At 32.3% G+C, this 20,778-nt stretch overlaps 1 protein-coding gene across 1 annotated transcript; it reads left to right on the forward strand.

Moving 5' to 3' along the window:
* The first annotated feature begins 9,542 nt into the window (after window positions 1-9,542).
* Window positions 9,543-16,269, forward strand: LOC110275115 (probable LRR receptor-like serine/threonine-protein kinase At1g05700). Its single transcript, XM_052254620.1, has 13 exons — window positions 9,543-9,637; window positions 9,736-10,282; window positions 12,804-13,294; window positions 13,426-13,564; window positions 13,692-13,763; window positions 13,994-14,065; window positions 14,136-14,216; window positions 14,457-14,629; window positions 14,770-15,008; window positions 15,104-15,230; window positions 15,322-15,390; window positions 15,491-15,680; window positions 15,799-16,269. Exons 1-13 carry the CDS (start codon window positions 9,553-9,555, stop codon window positions 16,214-16,216), a joined length of 2,703 nt encoding a protein of 900 aa, XP_052110580.1. The 5' UTR covers window positions 9,543-9,552; the 3' UTR covers window positions 16,217-16,269.
* The last annotated feature ends 4,509 nt before the right edge of the window (window positions 16,270-20,778 follow it).

A 20,778-nucleotide genomic window follows, 5' to 3' on the forward strand; every position in this document is an offset into this window, starting at 1 on the left:
TTTCGGTCAACAAAGGAAGTCAGAACAAAAGTTTCTAAATTGAGGATTAATGGAAGAAAGTGAACGGCTGGGTTGGTGAAGTACACAGCTCAAGGGTTGACTTAGGGGAGAGTGACTCAGCAACATGCAAGGAGATACAAAAGAAGTTGGTTCACCATTCAGAAGCCAAGGAGAGATAACCAGTGTTCTTGAGGTGTATATGTTCTGAGAAGAGCTCTCTGAAGAATTTCATCTACTTGGGCAGTGTTTCCTAGTCAAAGGAGCATTCCGCCAGAATGAAGAACTGAATCAGAGGCTAGCAAATCTGGTTTATCACATAGCAAAGAGGCTGTTGAAGAGTCAATCTCCTTCATGTTTTACAGATTGTAATTTACTTTTCAATGTTTATCTTTCTGTAATTTCTTGAGTGAAAAGACATAATGAGAAAGATCAAGTAAAAGCCAATGAGTGAAAAGAGACTAAGTGAAACACTTGAGAGAAAAGTCTAGAGTTATTTCAGATTTCTTTAGGTAAGTTTGTGTCTTGTATCTTGTACCTATGAGGTATCCCTTTCTTAGTTAGGTTAGCACTAAGAGTAAAGAGTTAAGTATTAGCATAGCCAGAGTCAAGTTAGGTTAGAACTTGAGTGTGAAAAGATTGTGTCAATACTGTGGAATTGGTGTATATAATAATTTAACTATAGTGAAAATTCCACCACTATTGTGGTGGAGACTAGATGTAGGTTGCATAGCACAAGGCAATCGAACTAGGATACTTGATGGTGTCAGCTTTTCTCTTCCCTGCTCCGTTCAGTTTTCTGATATTCATGAGACAAAATGAAATTGTCTCATAAATTTTTTGCTGCTGAGTTCAAACAGTTTCAAATTGCAAGTTTGATTTAAAGGGTTAAGTTTATTAAAGTAAAAGAAGGTCATAGATTTAACCCTCCATTCTCTAAACCTTCTACAACCTTCGATCTCTTTTGCTTCGTGCAAGTATGTACAAGTCATTGAAATACTCACTGTGTAGCCTCTTTAGTGAAGATGGTCACTGAATAGAGTTATTTTCTATGTATCTTTCTAAAATTTGTCCCGCTATAAATTTTCACCTTGAATTTAATGTCTAATTTAAATTCAGTCCAAATTTTACATTATATTATTCTTATTCTTATTAGTTGGAACAAATTTAATCCTTACAGTTTGAAGAGTTTACAACAATGAGTTAACACCTGAAAAAAAAAGTGGTAATATCACGCGATTTTAATGCTATAACAATTCAAGCGGAAAAGGAGGGTGGAGGCCAAAATTAGCAACCACCATTGCAACATTCACTAATTTTATTGATAATAACGAATTAGTGGATATAGGAATGGTGGGGCACCCTTTCACGTGGACAAATCGAAAACAAGGAGAGGATTTGGTGAAGAAGAGGCTTGACTGCTATTTAGTTGGGATGAAATGGAAGTTGAAGTTTCCGAATGCAGTGGTGCACAGGCTCACAGAGTCAGGCTCGGATCACGCTCCAATTTTGATGGCAACCAAACCTCAATTCTGGCATAGTAAAAGGTGGTTTAAATACCAGGAACGTTGGTGTGGAGAAGAGGATATCAAGAGAATTGTTAGTGAAGTATGGAGAATGGAAGTTGTAGGCTCGGCTATGTTCTCCTTGGCCCAAAAGTTGAAATTTTGTAGACATAGACTAGTTCAATGGTAGAAAACTCACAAAGCAAACTCCCGGAAAGAAATTGAGGACCTTCAAGCTAAACTAGAGGAGTTGCGGGTGGCTGGAATCAATGGGAGAGAGGAGGTTACCAGTTTGGAGGAAAAAATTAGAGCTGACATATTTGAAAGAAGAGAGCTATTGGCGAGAAAATCTAGAGTCAAGTGGCTAAAAGAAGGAGATCGGAACACTAGATTCTTTCACCAAAAATATCAATCAAGGATGCGAAGGAACGGAATTCAGAGATTAGTGGGGAGGGACAATGAGATTGCATCGAAACCGGAGAATATTGTAAAGGTAGCTGAAGGCTACTTTTGTGATATCTTTACTTCTTCTTGTTCGGCTAATCTGAATCCATACTTAGAAGATTTGCAGCCTAAGGTTACAGCTTCCATGAACCGTAGGCTCCAAAGGCCAGTAACTATGGACGAGGTCAAAAGATCTACATTTAGTGTTCATGCTCAGAGTGCTCCTGGTGATGACGGGTTTACAGCTAAATTTTTTTTCACTTTTTCTGGGATATAGTTGGAGGTGATATTTTTAAGACAGTGAGAAGTTTTTTTCACAATGGCAGAATTCTAAAAAGTTTCAATCATACTCAAATTTATTTGATTCCAAAGGTGCCAGATGCCAATGACATGACTCAGGTACGACCGATGAGTTTGTCTTCAGTTGTGTATAAAATTATTTCTAAAGTTATGGTACACCGATTACAAGGTATTATGAATAAAATTATAAGACCAAATTAGAGTGCGTTTCTCAAAGGTAGACTCATTTCAGATAATATTCTAATTGCCCACGAATGTATGCACTATTTAAAAAATAAGAGAAGTGGGGCAGAGCATGAGATGGCTATTAAACTAGACATAAGCAAGGCTTATGATAGGGTTGAATGGCATTTCTTATGCTATATTATGGATAAGCTGCGCTTTGATGCTAAATGGATTAACTGGACTAAGGAATTGGTAACGACTGTTTCTTACTCTGTCGTTGTGGAAGGTCAACCTTTTGGCTATTTTAGGCTAAATAAGGGCATCCGAAAGGGTGACCCCTATCTCCATATCTCTTTCTTTTTTGTGCAGACGGGCTTTCCTTCTTGCTACACAAGGCAGAGCAAAATAGATTAATTCAAGAAGTTCAAGTTAATCTGATACGTGGTCAAGAAGGCATTTTCGTCATCTTAGAGCTAAGGAACGGAATGATAATCTTGTCATATTCAAGGATTTAAATTCTAGAAGAATTGTGTCATGTCAGTCCTGGACATCAAGAAGACCAAGAGTTTGTCTCAAAAGCAGTGGTGCTGAAAGGGCAACAATTCATAAGGCCCATTGGGCTAAAGCAAGACAACAAGAAGCCCAATAAAGCTTTTCGAATTCAATGGGAGACAATTTTTATTAATTTTCAAATTTTAGTCATTTATTTTTAATTTGTTTTGCTGTTAGAGTTTGTTGGAAGATTTGATTTACTTTTGATTTGCTTAATAGTATTTTTAGGGATTTTAAATTTAAATCAAATCTGATCTAATCTAATAAGATCAAATCTGATTTAAATTAGTTATCATATCTTTAGGATTTTAAAATTTAAATAAAATCTGATCTAATATAATAAGATGATTTAAATTAGTTATCTTATCTTTTAGTTAGTTTATTAAGAGCCTATTTAAACACCTATGATGAGACCATTTGGAATAACTTTGCGTCGCTTGTTGCATGGAAAAAATTGAGTGATTCACTTTTCACCCCTCTGATCTAGGTTGTCAAGGACAAGTTCTTTGAAGGTCTAGTAGGGAATCCTTTCCGGTGACCTAGGTTGCTAAGAACAGGTTTCTTAGAGGTCTAGTAGGAAAATCCCCCTTTATCTATCTTTTTGTTGTTTTTCTTATCATCTGGTATCAGTTACAGGTCGTAGGTAAATTCTTATTTATCTACACGTTCCATGGGTCTTGTTTAGTCTCTTTGTCTTTTTCTCTTTAATTTATGTAAATTCACGTTAGCGTCCAAAAAAAATGAAAAAAATTCTTTTTTAATTTTGTTTTTCGCAATTCTTCTATCTTTAAGTCAGTGTCTGGAAATAATAATAATAATAATAATAATAATAATAATAATAATAATAAGAAAAAATGATTGAGTATTACGATAGTGATGACGAAAGAATCTCATATGCGAAAAAGAGTTCTCGGTTGAAAATCTCTGCATTTAAAGGGAGGAACAATCCTGAAGCTTTTTCGAATGGGAAAGGAAGATAGAGTCGGTTTTTGCAAATTGCAATCCTTTCAGAGGAAAAGAAGGTTCGACTGGTACAAGCCAATTTTTTCGATGATGCCCGTATATGGTGGACTGAATTAGGAAGATCTAGAAGATGATACGGAAAGAGCCCAATTAGCAACTGGGAGAAGATGAAGAAAATCATGAGGAGACAGTTTGTGCCATCATCATACCACAATACATTTTTGAAAAATGTTTTTACGTTACAGCAAGACTCACAATCAGTGATGGAGTACCACAAGGAGTTTCTATATTTGATGGATATGGCTAATATTAAAAGGAGTCCTGAGGTTCTTATAGACCGATTTTTGTTTGTATTACATCAAGAACTTGCAGATGAAGTCCAACGTTACCGTTACACGACCATGGACGATTTGGTCAAATTGGCCATTGACTGGGAGCAGGTGCAACAAATGATAGATCGCCATAACAAGAGAAATTCTTCTATGTCTATCTTTCATTCTTCTTCAAAGCCAGAGATGGAAGAATTTGTTGAGTATGCTATAGAGGGTGATGTGTCCTTGGAAGATTCAACAGTGCAGAATTTATCAACTGGGTCCTTGGAATGTGAGCAATTTGAAAAATATGAGAAAAAAGAAATTGAGAAAGAGATTGAGTGTTTGAGTAAAAAGAATCCTTATTTGATTGAAAGCGAGAGGTTTGAGAGAAAAGATGAGAATAGTGAACGAGAGGAGTTAATGAGCGAAAAAGAAACTGGGTTCAATAAACACACTTGTGAGAGAGATCTAGAAAGTTCTAGCTTAGACAAGAGTGCATTAGTCTCATTGAAATCCACAGAGTCCTTAGTTTCTCATACATCTAACCATGAAATTCCTAGTGTTTTTATATCAACTTTTCCAGACTTTGTAGATTTGCTGGTCAATTATGGAGGCATTAATAGGGATGAAAAGGAAGAAAGACAAATTGCACACCTTGGACAAGATGGTAAAAGTATGGTTGGAAAGATTGAACTTGCACACATGAGGGACATAACCATAATTCAGTGTATAGTGAAGAGTTAACAAACTATGGTATTTGAACCCGGAGATTGGATTTGGATTCCTTGGAGGGAAGAAGTGCTCCTCATTCAAGATTTGAGGACGAATTTTTTTGAAGAGGGAGAAAATGATACGTGGTCAAGAAGGCATTTTTGTTATCTTAAAGCTAAGGAACGGAATGATAATCTTGTCATATTTAAGGATCTAAATTCTAGAAGAATTGTGTCATGCCAGTCCTGGACATCAAGAAGACTAAGAGTTCGTCTCAAAAACAGTGGTGCTGAAAGGGCAACAATTCATAAGACCCATTGGGCTAAAGCAAGACAACAAGAAGCCCAATAAAGCTTTTCGAATTCAATGGGAGACAATTTTTATTAATTTTCAAATTTTAGTCATTTATTTTTAATTTATTTTGCTGTTAGAGTTTGTTGGAAGATTTGATTTACTTTTGATTTGCTTAGTAGTATTTTTAGGAATTTTAAATTTAAATCAAATTTGATATAATCTAATAAGATCAAATCTGATTTAAATTAGTTATCATATTTTTAGGATTTTAAAATTTAAATCAAATCTGATATAATTCAATAAGATCAAATCTAATTTAAATTAGTTATCTTATCTTTTAATTAGTTTGTTAGGAGCCTATTTAAACACCTCTGGTGAGACCATTTGGAATAACTTTTGATGAATAAAATTTCTTTAGTACTTTATGCACATTTTTTTAGTGTGATTAAGTGAGGTGAGTGATTTGCTTCGCTTGTTGCATGGAGAAAATTGAGTGATTCAATTTTCACCCCTCTGATTTAGGTTGTCAAGGACAAGTTCTTTGAAGGTCTAGTAGGGAATCCTTTCCGGTGACCTAGGTTGCTAAGAACAGGTTTCTTAGAGATCTAGTAGGAAAACTCCATTTATCTATCTTTTTTTTTCTATTGCATCTTTTTCTCTATTCTTTTTATCTATTTCTTATCATAATCGGAGATGCCAAACAGTTAATCACCTTTTGTTTGTTGATGATTCAATCCTTTTTTGTAATAGCACACCTAATACAAGCCAAAGTATTCTAGAAGTGCTAGAGATCTATGAGGGTTTCAGTGGGTAAAAAGTCAATTTGAATAAGTCGGCTATCTTTTTCAGTCACAACACACCTCAGAACACAAGACTAGTAATTACTCAGACACTAAATATTGAACATATCAGAGCACAAGACAAATACCTGGGGCTGCCCTCTATAGTTCAAAAATCAAAGAAAGCAACCTTTGGAGCTATCAAGGATAAAGTTCAGAAGAGGATTATGGATTAGAAAAGAAGTCTATTGTTATCAGGTGGCAGGCACACACTATTGAGAGTGGTGGGGGAGGCGATTCCTATTTATACACTCTCTTGTTTCAAGCTCTCGGACACGCTATTGACTAAGATTCATAACATGCTCTCGCAATTTTGGTGGGGTCAAAAAGGCGAAGAATGAAGAATGGTTTGGATTAAATGGGACACAATGACGAGACCGAAGAAAGATGGAGGGCTGGGGATCAAAGACCTAAGGGCGCAAAATTTGGCTTTATTGGGCAAGCAATGTTAGCGTCTAATGAAATACCCTAACTCTACTCTATCAAGAATGCTCAAAGCTAAATATTTCAGATATACATATTTCCTACATGCAGAGATAGGAAGCGTACCGTCGTGGGGATGGAGAAGTGTTCTTGAAGGGCGCAAGGTGATCGAGAAAGGCTTGTTATGAAAAATAGGCTCTGGTACTAATGTTCGCATCTTCCATGACCCCTAGCTCCCACCAGTGCCCCTTAATGTCCCTCAAAATGCACTCACAATCCCGCCAAATCTGCAAGTATATTACGTTAGTGCGTTACTAAATCCTGATAGAAGATGGAATAGAAATCTGATTGAGTCAATTTTTTCAGTTGATATATGTAATAAAATTTTTTCAATCAAACCAACATAGGAGGAGGATGAAGTTAATTGGTGCTGGACAAAATTTAGTATATATGAAGTTGGATCAAGATACAAAATTATTTATGAATTCTTTCATTCTCCTACTTCATTGAGGCCCCAGAACATACAGAACAACAGAGTCTGGAATAGCATTTGGGAATTGAAATTACCTCATAAAATTAAGGTTTTTCTATAGAAAAGTCTTCATGAAAAGCTTCCGGTGTTACAACAAGTTCACAGCCGGTTCGCATCCACTCCTGCCACTTGTCCAAGATGCATGTTGAAGGCTGAATCGATTTCTCATGCTTTGTTCCAATGCCCCCTGTATTCAATAATATGGAGTCTAACCTTAATAACCCCTGACCTATGGATGAGAGAAGAAGAGACTTTTTTCAATTGGTGGCAACGAGTCTTATTCTGGACAGCGGCTCAATTCGACGGTAGACAAAAGACCCTCCTCATAACAGCGCTGTGTTAGAGCACTTGAAAAGCGAGGAATTGGTGTGTTTTTTAGAAGGTAATAAGCCCAACATCAGAGATAGTGAAAGAAGCCAGCAATTTAGTGCGTGAACTCGTGAGCCATACCTGATAGATGCTGCTAATTTTCTTTACTCTTACTTTACTTTTTTTTAAACTCTTAGTCTTTCAGTCACAGTTGGTGATAAATGAGAATACTCAATTCTTTTGTACTTCCTTATAAAAATATTTTTATTTTATATTAATAAAATAACATTTATCTTTAGAAAATAAAAGATTGCTACCTTTTTCTAGACCCATTTTTCTTATGTTCAGATGATAACATGATTATATCTACCAATTTTTCTTTTACTCGGTGTAAATTTGTTTTCTTTGCTTAAAGACTTGTTATTGTTTAAAATTTCTGTGAAGATGACTCTATGACTTGGACTTCTAGGATAGAAGGTTGCTAAACCCATAATATGGTTTATGAATACAAAAGTAGGATTTCGACGTAATTTAAGGGGTAACGTAGTCAACTTCCATTGGATGTAATTTATGGCATAGTTAGAGTAAGGATATTTGTAACATTTCTTAAATATACACCTAATTTTTTTGTACAATATTGAAGGATAAATTTACTTCATTATTTCTTCTTTTACAATTTAATTTTAATGCAAAAAGAATACATAATTACATATTATTCACATTGTTCACTAAATTCATTATTTTTTTATACTTTTTCAATTAATTATTATCTTATTTTAATTTTTTTTTACTCTATTATTTATATTATTCACTAAACTCGTCTCCTTATACTTTTTCAATTACATATAACTTCTTTAATTTCAGAATAAACAACTAAAAATGACATTACTAACATGCAGTCTTAAAGGCGGAGAAGCATGTGGAATGGTTTCAGACTTGAAGTCTTAAACCCAGTCAACTGATTTCGCTTTGTTTTTTACCTTTTTTCGTCTACTCGTCTTCTTTCTATTATTTTCTTTTTCTTTTTACTTTATAGTCACAAAAATAGTCACAAAATTTTATTAACAAAAATAGTCACAAAAATAAAAGCTCACGAAAGTATATTCTAATTTTATTAACAATAAAAATATTTTTAAAATGTAAAAAAACATACTAAATCATGAAGAAAAAGTCATTTTGTAAGAAAAACAATTGATTTGATAATGAAAATGTTTAGGTGACTTCTGTTAAGTAGATAGACACTTCTAAAACATTTAAAATACAAATAGTACAAAAATATAGAAATAACATTAATATTTTTTAAATATTTAAGATAAAAACAATATTTTAATTTTTTTTATTTTATTGGCTCAAAAGAGAGAGGGCGGATGCTAATATATATTATATTTTTTAAATCATAAGTACCAAATATATTTACAAAGATTAAAAAATATCCAAAAATATCTTATTTTAGATATATTTAAGAGAATATAAAGTTATACTCATTAATCATTCTACATTTCTACTCCTATATTTATCCATTTAACAAATTTATTAATGAAAAATATATTAATTTATATTGTAGAGTAAATTGAATTTTAAGAATGGACAAATTATTTTGGACCAAAAGAAATATTTCTAAAAAGTTATGATTTTCCCTCTACGTGCAATACAACAAGTATCGAAGCCTATGGTTCCATGGACTAAGTCTAATTCAATGCATCAAGAGAATCAAATCAATCCTGCACCGCATGACAATCGCAGCTACCAATTCACATGTAGTGTTATTGAGCAAGTAGACGAAGACTTAGCTAGAATAGTTATATATTGAGGGCATTAACTTTGTAGCTGAAGAACTTAGACTTAGCTGTCTACTTTGTAACGAAAAGACCAAATTGGTATATATTGTCATTGATTATTTTTATTGTGCTTCAATGATTTATGGCATGATGGGACTATCAATTACAATATATATTAAAGCAATAATAAACTATTCCCACAAAATAAATAAATAAATCCTAGGAAGGAATAATAGAAGTTGACTTAGGTCAACAAAAAAAATGTATAAGGTCAACAAAATAGAAGCTGACTTAGGAATTTTTTTTTTCTCTTTACAGGTCAACTTTATAATATCACATAATTTGTATATTAAAAATCTTGAACTTTAGTTAAATAGCAGCACTGAACTCGTAATCTTTGTCACCCCAAACAAATCAGGATATGCAATGGCGAAGATTATCACAAATTCCCTTTTTCTACTGCTTGGAGCTCTTTCTTTCGTAGCAACGATCCAAGGCCAGGATCAATCAGGTTTGGTTACTTATTAAAATTTCAAGAATCATTATTTTAAGCTTCATATATAATTTCTTTAATGTAATAAGCTCAATTATAATGGTTTCTATGAGCAGGATTTATTAGCATAGACTGTGGATTACCTGGAAATTCTAACTACACTGAAAAGAATACAGGAATCAATTACATTTCAGATGCTAAGTTTATTGATTCTGGTGTGAGTAAGACTGTGTCGCCCCAAGATAAGACTACTCATCCACAATACTTTACTTATCTTCGGAGCTTTCCTTATGGAACAAGAAACTGTTACAGAATAAATGTAACTAGTGCTACTAGATATTTAATGAGAGCTAGTTTCCTGTACGGAAACTATGACGGTCTTAAAAAGCTCCCAGAATTTGATCTTTATCTTGGAGTTCATTTTTGGGACACGGTGAAATTTACAGATTCATCAGTCAGCATAAATTATGAAATTATACACACTCTATCGACGGATTATATCCATATCTGTATGGTTAACAAAGGCACAGGGACCCCATTCATTTCAGTTATAGAAATGAGGATTTTGGACAATGCCAACTCTACTTATGTCACTGAAGACCGATCTACATCATTGGCACGATTCCGAAGGTTGGCTTTTGGTATCACCAACTTAACATACAGGCGAGTCCCTTTGCTTTTTTTCAAATATATATAATTCATTCATATTTGCAACTTAACAGTAATAGAAACTTATTACTTGTTACATTGGTTGAATTCATCGTATCTTCACAAAGTGAAAAACTATAAAATACAAAATAAAAAAAAAAAAGAAAAAACTATACAGATGAGTATTTAGTTTATAATATGTACGAATTTCATTATTACGAGAATAAAGATAATTGTTATATGACTAACATTTTTTTTTATATTTAAACTAATACTGACCAACTCTATTTTAATTTTTTATATTAAAAACGTTGGTTCCTGATTTTTTTTAAATAAATTATATATGCAATTTGTTTTTAATATTTATCAAAAATTTTAAAATTTTAAAATATTTAATTTGATTCAATTTAATTCTCAATATTTTAAATAAAATTTATTTTTTCATTTTTAATAGTTTTTTGTTTTAATCTTTTTTATTTGTACATTTTTACTTATTTAACTCACTATACATGAAACCCAAATTTATTGTGCTGTATGAGTGTGTTTGTGTGTGTCACTCTGCGACTGTATATCAGTGTGTCTGTGCGTCTTGGATCATGTCAGGAAGTGGTTGAGTGTTGATCAAACTCCTAACAATGATTTTGATATTCACACTTTAATTCAAAGAAAGTGAAGCTTTTCCGCTCTATTTGAAGAGCGTGGTGATAATGTTCTTAATATCCTACCATTACATTATTAAGGTATGCTTTTATTATTGAAGCTCATATTTTAAATAAATAAGTACTTATTCATAAGAATGTCGATGCTCTCATTTGGGCATGTGTTGGATTTGTGGCTTTGGTAAAGATGATAATATTTCATCAATTATTTTTAATTTGAGCTAAAATCTATCATTCATTTATTTTATTTTGATTATATCATAATATCACTCATTTTAGAAATTTAAACTGAGAATAATATTTTTATCAATTAGTTATATTTTTAATATTCTTTCTCAAATAAAAATTATTTTTTGAACATATATATAACTTTAAAACTATGTCATAATACCACTTATTTGAAAAATTTAAATATGATGGTAATCAGTGGTTAAGAGAATGGGATTGAATCTTAGTCCCTTTTTTCTGAATATTAATTTCTGATTTTTCAAAGAACTTCAAGAGATATTTTTGTTTTTTGTCTCGCGTTGAGTTGAGAGATATTTTTGTTTTGTCTCCTAGCGAATTGAGAAATATTTTTGTTTTTATCTCCTGATAAACAGAAACAGAAAAAGGAGTAGGAAAGAAGAATTAACACCAGATGTATCCTAGTTTAGCCACTAGATGCAATGTGGCCTACATCCAGTCTCCATCACAACAATGATGGAATTTTACTATGTTTCCACAATATTACAAACACCAATTTTTTCCTAGGAACTACCCATTCCTATCTGGAACAAATCCAGATTCTACACCCAATCTGAATTTGACTAGGACTAAATCTAACTTTCAACTGCAAAATGCTAACCTAACTTGCAAGAGAATCCCCACAGGATCATAAAACACAACAGAAAGATGTACAAAGAAACTCTGAGACATCTTTGGCTTTTTCTCTATTTCTGATCACTGCCTTTTTTCTCTCACTGGTTTTTTCTTACAAACTAAGAAAAAAGAAAACAAAATAAACACCATTGAAGGAGAAGAACTCAAGAAGCTCGGATAGTTATAAGAACTATGTGCTTTCACTTTCTCTCCTTGATTTCAACCCTTGACTGTTCAACCTTAATATAGAAGGGGAAGCTTCCAAGATTGAAACCGGTTCAACCAAACAACTTCTTCTCCAATCAAGAGCAGCAGTGGTTCAGACACAAAGAAAAGAGAGAGAAAACCAAAAATCAATATGCATGTACCTCTCTCAATCCTTTTCATCAAACTCCTTCAATCTGAACCCTTGATCTTGTCTTTGGCTCTAAAAAAGGATTCAGACCCTTGATGAACTCGTGACCCAAGACAGCTTATTACCTTTCATTTTTGCTTCTTCCTACATGTAGCACAGCGGCTATCTTTCTTCTTTGATGAATAAAAATAGAACTAAACTTTTTTCAATTTAGATTTGTTTTTTCACCGAAGTAGATTGTTTCTTTTCTTGGCACTGAAATCTTAAAACCATCTTTCAAAATCTTTCTTTCTAAAATAAAATCTTCAATAGCCTTTGTACTTCATGGTCTTTTTCTTCTAATAACTTCTTCTACGATGGATTGACATGACCGAAAGTAAGAGAGAGGAGAAAGAAGAGAGAAACTTTCAATGCACAATAAATTCAATTTAATTTTGAGTTTCGATTACCAAAAGAGTGCATTTAACCAAATTGAATTTTGAGTTTCGGTTACCAAAGAGTGCATTTATTAGTGTTTGGAAGTCATTATATTTTATGATTTATAATAATTAATTAGTTATTATTAATATTTTTAATGGTATAAAATTATATTTAATAATGTAAAATTACATATTTTTTTAAAATACTAATTAGATTTTAATGAAAGTGATATGCTGTACAGGTATAAAGATGATCCATATGACCGGATATGGGAGCCTTATTGGGACCAAAAGTGGACACAATTAAGCAGTAGACTTAGCAACGATGAATTGGGTCAGAATGCCTTTAAAGTACCAGATGTTGTATTGGAGACTTCGGCTACACCAAAAAATGCTACTGCCTCATTAGACTTGTACTGGGAGGAAGATTATCATAACAATGAAACTCAGCACCAATACTATTTCTACTTACACTTCGCTGACCTTCGGAAGCTGGCTCCAAATCAAACAAGTTCAACCAATATCACCATAAATGGCGTGTTTTGGGCAACAGTGGAACTCTCATACGCTAATGCGGATTCCACTTATTCTAAAGTCCCTTGGTATGGAAGCAAAAAGTATCACATTTCCCTTTTTCGGACAGAATCTTCCTCCCTTCCACCCATCATCAATGCTCTTGAGATTTATTCAGTGAAAGATTTCTCATCACAGTTAGAAACCCTAAAAGATGACGGTATTCTGCTGCTGTTTAATTTTGTTTAAACTTAATTAGCTTCTTCTTTTCATTCTTGTATGCATATTTAGCTTGCTTCTTGTGTACTCTTGATTATGATGAATATATATATATATATAAATACACACCAGTGGATGCAGTCACAAACATCAAGAGGGCTTATAGGGTGAACAGGAGAAACTGGCAAGGAGATCCATGTGTCCCCAATAGATACAAGTGGCAAGGCGTAGACTGTAGCTCTTTTGATGGCTTTCAAAGAATCACATCCTTGTAAGTTTACAATTCATTAAATAATAATACATAAATTAGAAACCATTTAACCGTTTAATTACAAAAACCAACCTTAAATTCATTATTGAAATAATAATTAACATTTTTGGAAATGGAATATTAAAAGGAATTTGTCTTCAAGTGGACTGACCGGAGATATACCTGCTGATATTTCCAAGCTTACCATGTTAAAATCCTTGTGAGTACCTATCTCATCTCATCTCATTTTTTTAATATATTGTTTAACAATAAAAAAGTGATATTTTAATTCTAATAATAATTTTTAAAATATTATAGTCATAGTAGTCACCATAATATAGTCATACTAAAATGACCCACATATATATAATGCACTTCAATAATTTGATTACATTCATATTTTTTTTTCTCTTTCTGGATTGTAATTGTAAATTTGAATTGCCATCTCAGAGATTTATCAAACAATGACTTAAGTGGGACTATTCCGTCTTTTCTGGCACAACTGCAATCACTGGAATACTTGTAAGTCCACATGATTTTATTGGTTATAAAATTTGATAAAGGATGTCATGTTTGTCTTCTGCCTTTGCAGAAACTTGGCTAACAACACCCTAACAGGTTCAGTTTCAAATGAACTCCTTCAAAAACAAAGTGATGGTCTATTATCCTTGAGGTATACTATCCTTGATATAAATACTTAAAACCAAGAATCAATAATATATATTTGACATTGAAGATGCTTTGCTTATATATATCATACTACTACTAATTAATAAATAATGATGCCTTGAACTAGCTTTCTCTTTATTTGGTTCTTCTAATAATAAATGCTCGCACAATTTCTTAAGTAGTTATGAGTAACCAAACATAACCTTTCCCTGACTTTGTGTTGTCCTATCAATGCTTATTCTAGTGTGGGGCAAAATCCAAATTTATGTGCATCAACTTCATGCAACCCGCAAACAAATGATACAAGAAAGAAAGAGAATAATGTAGTTATTGCAGTGGTAGCATCAATTGCAGGGATATTACTGCTTCTAGTGATTATAGCAGCAGTTATAATCTTTCACCAGAGAAAGCGATATGGTAACTGCTCCTAAGGCCTAAATATCATATATATGTAATCTTTTATGAAACACACGAATGAAGTTTGGTTGATTACACAAGTTTTGATTTCCGTAACTCGAAATAATCTGTGAATAACTAAAAATTTTCATGAAAATCAGATGCTGCTAGGAACATTATTCTTGGGAAGCGTCGTAGTTCAATTAAGGGGTCAGAATTGGAATCGAAGCAACGACAATATTCATTTAATGAGGTTGTTAAGATGACCAACAACTTTGATAGGATTCTTGGCAGAGGTGGATTCGGAACAGTTTACCACGGCTTTATCGATGACATTCAAGTGGCTGTCAAGATGCTTTCCCTATCTTCAGTGCATGGATATCAACAATTTGTTGCAGAGGCAAGTGCTCAAAATATCCATAAGTGAAAGAAATCTCAATATAATTATATTGCTGCTATATTTGACAAAAACAAAAAATGGCTTTTGAATGGCAGGTTAAGCTTCTAATGAGAGTACATCATCGAAATCTGACTTCTCTTATTGGCTATTGCAATGAAGAAACTAATATAGGACTCATCTATGAATATATGGCAAATGGAAATTTAGATGAACATCTTTCAGGTGTGATCACATACAACTATTTCTATTTTAGTATAGTTAACAAAGAATATTATTTTTTTAACACTATGAAATCTCTTGCTTTTTTATAAAGGAAAAGCCAACAGGGGAAGGTCCTTGAATTGGGAAGATAGACTTGGAATAGCATTAGATGCCGCCCAAGGTTAGCGCAAGAAAAATAATTTATATGTAAATTTAATTTTTTCATCAAATCTAAGTTCTTAACTAATAACTATCTATACATGGTGGAAACTTAAATCCAGGATTGGAATATCTGCATAATGGTTGTAAGCCACCTATAATCCACAGAGATGTAAAATGCACAAATATTCTATTAAATGAAAACTTTCATGGCAAATTGGCTGATTTTGGATTGTCCAAATGTTTTGCGACTGACGGGGATACACATGTATCGACAATTGTAGCCGGAACTCCAGGCTACCTAGATCCTGAGTATGTGTTTAGTTTCAATTATATAACTAATTATCCATCACATTGATTATTGAAAGAAATTTTATTAGACATAACCAAAAATTAACTAATCAAATTATTATTCGATTCGTTGTGTTAGGTACACGACATCAAACAGATTGACAGAGAAAAGTGATGTGTATAGTTTTGGAGTAGTTCTTTTAAGGATAATCACAGGTCAAGCGGTGATAATGGTAAGGGAAGACATGATTCATCATATAAGCCAGCGGGTTAACTCCATGGTTGCTGAAGGGGATATAACAAAAATTGTTGATTCAAGGTTACAAGGAGATTTTGACAGTAACTCTGCATGGAGAGTAGTTGAAATAGCAATGGCTTCTGTGTCTGCCATTTCGGTGGAAAGACCATACATGAGTGATATAGTGAAAGAACTAAAGGAGTGCTTGGCTGCAGAGTTAGCCCGAAAACATAATAGCTGTGAACTTCAAAATGAAGATTTAGGTTGGCAGGGCAGTCTCAACTTGATTAGTAGTGATATGACTCCCATAGCTAGGTAGATTCATAGTTCATTCCTAATTAATATTAGTATGATAAATAAAATGGCTTGGAAATTGTGGTGCATTTTAAGTTCAGTTTTATTGTAATAATGTATTTTAGCTTGTTAGCAATTTTGTCTTTTGTTGTTGCTGTATATTAATTAAGTATAAGCGATGAGTCCTTTGCAAATTTTTTATTACAAGATCTGTTATATTCAGTTATTATCAAATAGGTCATCTGTATGTCTTATGTCATTCAAGGTAGATTATTGTGACAATTTATATATCTAACAATTGAGTTGAAAGAAGAAAAATTATACCAGAACTTATTTGCATGACTAAATCTGATATTTTCTTCCCCCTTCCCCTTCTCAAATTGTAAGGCAGCCACTGAAGGCTAATTTGAACAAAGATCTCAAATTAGGCACTATATTCTATTTACTAAGCAAAATATAAAAAGAATGTACTAAATAATCGGAATGTGCCATGATTTAGTATCTGGTCAATTCTCCTACTAAATCTTTGTAGTTCCTTGGGTTTGATAGTGTTTTATTCATTAACAAAGCTCATGATTTAGTAATGTATTTCCATGCAAATTCGTATTAGTAAATTGTTGTATTTGAATGGATTTTACGGGCAAACATAATGTCCAATCATATACCACGACTTACATATAAAAACTAAAAAGAGAAGTTTTTCAAGTGTCCGTCACTGAAGGAATGTATAGATAAATAGCTTAGAGTATTGATGAGTTTGGAAAACTCTAATTTAATTTGATGATAAACAAACATTATTAAAACAATTAATTACAAAATTCTTAATTTAATCTTAATACATACTTGCTTAATTAATAATTTTGTGTGTGCAGATTTGTTATTGGGTCGAAATGAAAAGAAGAGATTCTAAGCCCAATAAAATCAAAATTCAGCCTTATGCAATTTTGTCATATAAATGTTGGCTGAAATGTTTTATTAGATGGCCAGTTTTACTTATTATTGATACAAGCCCGAATTGTTTTGCTTGCTTGATCCGAAACAAATTGAAAAAGAAAGCAAAAATGTTTCCAACGGATCTCAATTTTTACCATGTGATGGACTCCAAATTCATTCAAATATCATTAACTGTATGGGAACAATGAGAGAGAAAAAAGGGACTTGATTTGATTGCAGCATTCAATGCTATACGCCACTCAACAAGGAAAGAATCATTTCATTTAATCCCATTCTCTTTCCTAATTTAATGCTGTCCAAATTTTTCTCTTCTCTCTCTAATTGCTTTTCTTCTCTTTCCGTCATATCACTCAGCAACTATGGAAGCTATGGCAAGCCACCATAGAGAAGAAGAAACACGCCTAAAGACTATCAAAATGATGGCAAGAAAAAGAAAACATAAAGTATGTTGTGGCTAAGATTCTCATTCACTTGTGGTAAAATTTAGTGATGAGATCTTGGCTCCTCCATACCAAAAATGGAAGTGAAGATCTCGGCCAACAGAGAAGAAGAATCTTGGAGAAGATGGACTGTCTCTGATTCTGCTCTAACATCACAGGAGGTAGCTACAGTGGCTATGTGATGGAAGAGGCAGAGATTGGAGCAGATGAAGCTATCATCATCATGAAGCATCAAGGGCCAGAAGTTCATCTTGGAGAGCATGGCAAGGATGGGCTCGGATTGATGAAGAGTGGTGACCAAGGAAGGACTAGAGGTAATTGTATGTTGGTTATTTGCATGCGTTATCTCTTCTCTCTCTCTGGCCGAACCGGTTCTAGTTGAAGAAGAAGAAGATTGGCTTAGTTTGTTTGGTTTCAACCTTGAAGACTTTTCTCTATAAGTAAGAGTGAACAGTTAGGTTGATTCAAGGAAAAGAAAAGAGTGAGCATAGAGTTTCTATAGCTCCCCAAGCTAACAGATTTCTTCTCCTTCAATATACTTTATTTTGTATGTTTCTGTTTAATTTTGTCATGTCTTGAGTCTCATGGAAAAAAAGGCAAACAGTGAGGTTTGTAATGAAAAAGACATAGAGCAGAAAAAGGCAGAGAGTGCAAAATTAAAAGAAAAAAAAATCATAGATGTCCTTAGAGTTCCTTTGTACATCTGTGTTGTGTTTCATGATTCTGTGGGAATCTCCTTGTAAGTTGGGTTAGCACTTTACAGTTGAAAGCTTGGCAGTGACCAAGTCAAGTTCAGTTTGGGTTTAGATTCTGGACTTGTTCTAGATAGGAAGGGTAGTTCATAGGGAGAATTGGTGTTTGTAATCAAGGATGATTATAGTGAAATTCCATCATTATTGTGATGGAGACTGGATGTAGGCTGCCTTGCACTTAGCAGCTGAACCAGGATATATCTTGGTGTAATTCTTTATTTCTTCTACTCCAATTCTGTTCCTGCTGCACAAGAGATAAAACTGAAAATGTCTCGTGCTGACTGACGAGACAAAAAGAAAAGTCTCGTGGCTGGGGACGAGACAAAAGAAAAAGTCTCGTGGCTAGTTACGAGATAAAAAGACAAAAAGTTTCCAAAAGTGGTTTCAATTAATTCTAGCGACTATTAGAATGTATAATGTAGCAGTCGTTAGTCTATCTCAGCATGTCGTTAACGATTTTGTGAGACAATGACAAAAATAAGATTAGGAACCAATGTGAGTCATAACTATTAAGTTGGGAGACTAAATTGAGTAAATCAAAATTTTTGAAATTAGATTGAAACATAGTTGTTAGAACCAAACCAGTGATCGAACCGGTCAAACTACTGGTTCACTGGTTTATTGGTTCAACCGATAAATAACTGGTTGAACCGATAAAACCAGTCTCACGTAAATATAAAATATAAGATAGTTAAAAACTTAAAATTAAAATTTGAAATACATATCTTCGCTAAGATTTTATGAAGAATCAAGTCTCAACTTCTAAAAATAACTAATATAAAAAAAACCATAAAATTTTAATACTGCAATAGTATTTTATTTTGACACAATAAAAAAATAATTAATTCACAAAACCTATCATCTAACTATAATATCAGTAAATTTTAATCACAATACTAGCACACAATACTAACCTTAAACAAATAACCTTAATCACAATACTAGCAATAAAATAGATCAAGTAAATTAATAAATTTTTAGTGAGACAATGACAAAAATAAGATTAGGAACCAATGTGAGTCATAACTATTAAGTTGGGAGACTAAATTGAGTAAATCGAAATTTTTGAAATTAGATTGAAACATAGTTATTAGAACCGAACTAATGATCAAACCGGTCAAGCTACTGGATCACTGGTTTATTGGTTCAACCAATAAATCACTGGTTGAACCGATAAAACCGGTCTAACGTAAATATATATAAAATATAAAATAGTTCAAAACTTAAAATTAAAATTCGAAATATATATCTTCACTAACATTTTACGAAGAATCAAGTCTCAACTTCTAAAAATAACTAATATAAAAAATTATAAAATTTTAATACTACAATAGTATCTTATTTTGACACAATAAAAAAATAATTAATTCATAAAGCCTATCATTTAACTATAATATCAGTAGATTTTAACACTAACATCAAAACAAATAACCTTAATCATAATACTAGCAATAAAATAGATCAAGTAAATTAATAAATTTTTAGTAAAATTTATATTTATATTAATAATGGTATATAATTAAAATATAATTAATTTTAAAAATAGAAAAAATAAAAATTAAATTAAATTAGATATTTATGTATACTATATAATTATTATTTGTCAAATATAATACTTAGAAGTGCAATAGCTAAGTGGAGACATTTTAAATTTTTCAAGTAGACCAGTTCGGTTAGACCGATTTGTACTGATTCACACCGATTTTATTCCTTAAATGGTCCAAGGAGTAAACCGATTTGTACCACTTAGCCATTGCACTTCTAAGTATTATATTTGACAAATACTAATTATATAGTATACATAAATATCTAATTTTATTTAATTTTTATTTTTTCTATTTTTAAAATTAATTATATTTTAATTATATATCATTATTAATATAAATATAAATTTTACTAAAAATTTATTAATTTACTTGATCTATTTTATTGCTAGTATTATGATTAAAGTTATTTGTTTTGATGTTAGTGTTAAAATCTACTGATATTATAATTAGATGATAGGCTTTGTGAATTAATTATTTTTTTATTGTGTCAAAATAAGATACTATTGTAGTATTAAAATTTTATGATTTTTTTTTATATTAGTTATTTTTAGAAGTTGATACTTGATTCTTCGTAAAATGTTAGTGAAGATATATATTTCGAATTTTAATTTTAAGTTTTGAACTATTTTATATTTTATATATATTTACGTTAGACCGGTTTTATCGGTTCAACCAGTGATTTATTGGTTGAACCAATAAACCAGTGATCCAGTAGCTTGACCGGTTTGATCATTAGTTCGGTTCTAATAACTATGTTTCAATCTAATTTCAAAAATTTCGATTTACTCAATTTAGTCTCCCAACTTAATAGTTATGACTCACATTGGTTCCTAATCTTATTTTTGTCACTGTCTCACAAAATCGTTAACGACATGCTGAGATGGACTAACGACT

Source organism: Arachis duranensis, chromosome 9, assembly GCF_000817695.3.
Source record: "Arachis duranensis cultivar V14167 chromosome 9, aradu.V14167.gnm2.J7QH, whole genome shotgun sequence".
NCBI classification, from domain to species: domain Eukaryota; kingdom Viridiplantae; phylum Streptophyta; class Magnoliopsida; order Fabales; family Fabaceae; genus Arachis; species Arachis duranensis.

What these genes read in the sequence shown, in the direction of transcription:
- LOC110275115 (XM_052254620.1), top strand. Translation starts at nt 9,553, where the DNA reads ATGGCGAAGATTATCACAAATTCCCTTTTTCTACTGCTTGGAGCTCTT. An exon ending in ATCACCAACTTAACATACAG is followed by an intron (nt 10,283 to 12,803) that starts GCGAGTCCCTTT and finishes TATGCTGTACAG; the next exon opens with GTATAAAGATGATCCATATG. An exon ending in GATGGTCTATTATCCTTGAG is followed by an intron (nt 14,217 to 14,456) that starts GTATACTATCCT and finishes TGCTTATTCTAG; the next exon opens with TGTGGGGCAAAATCCAAATT.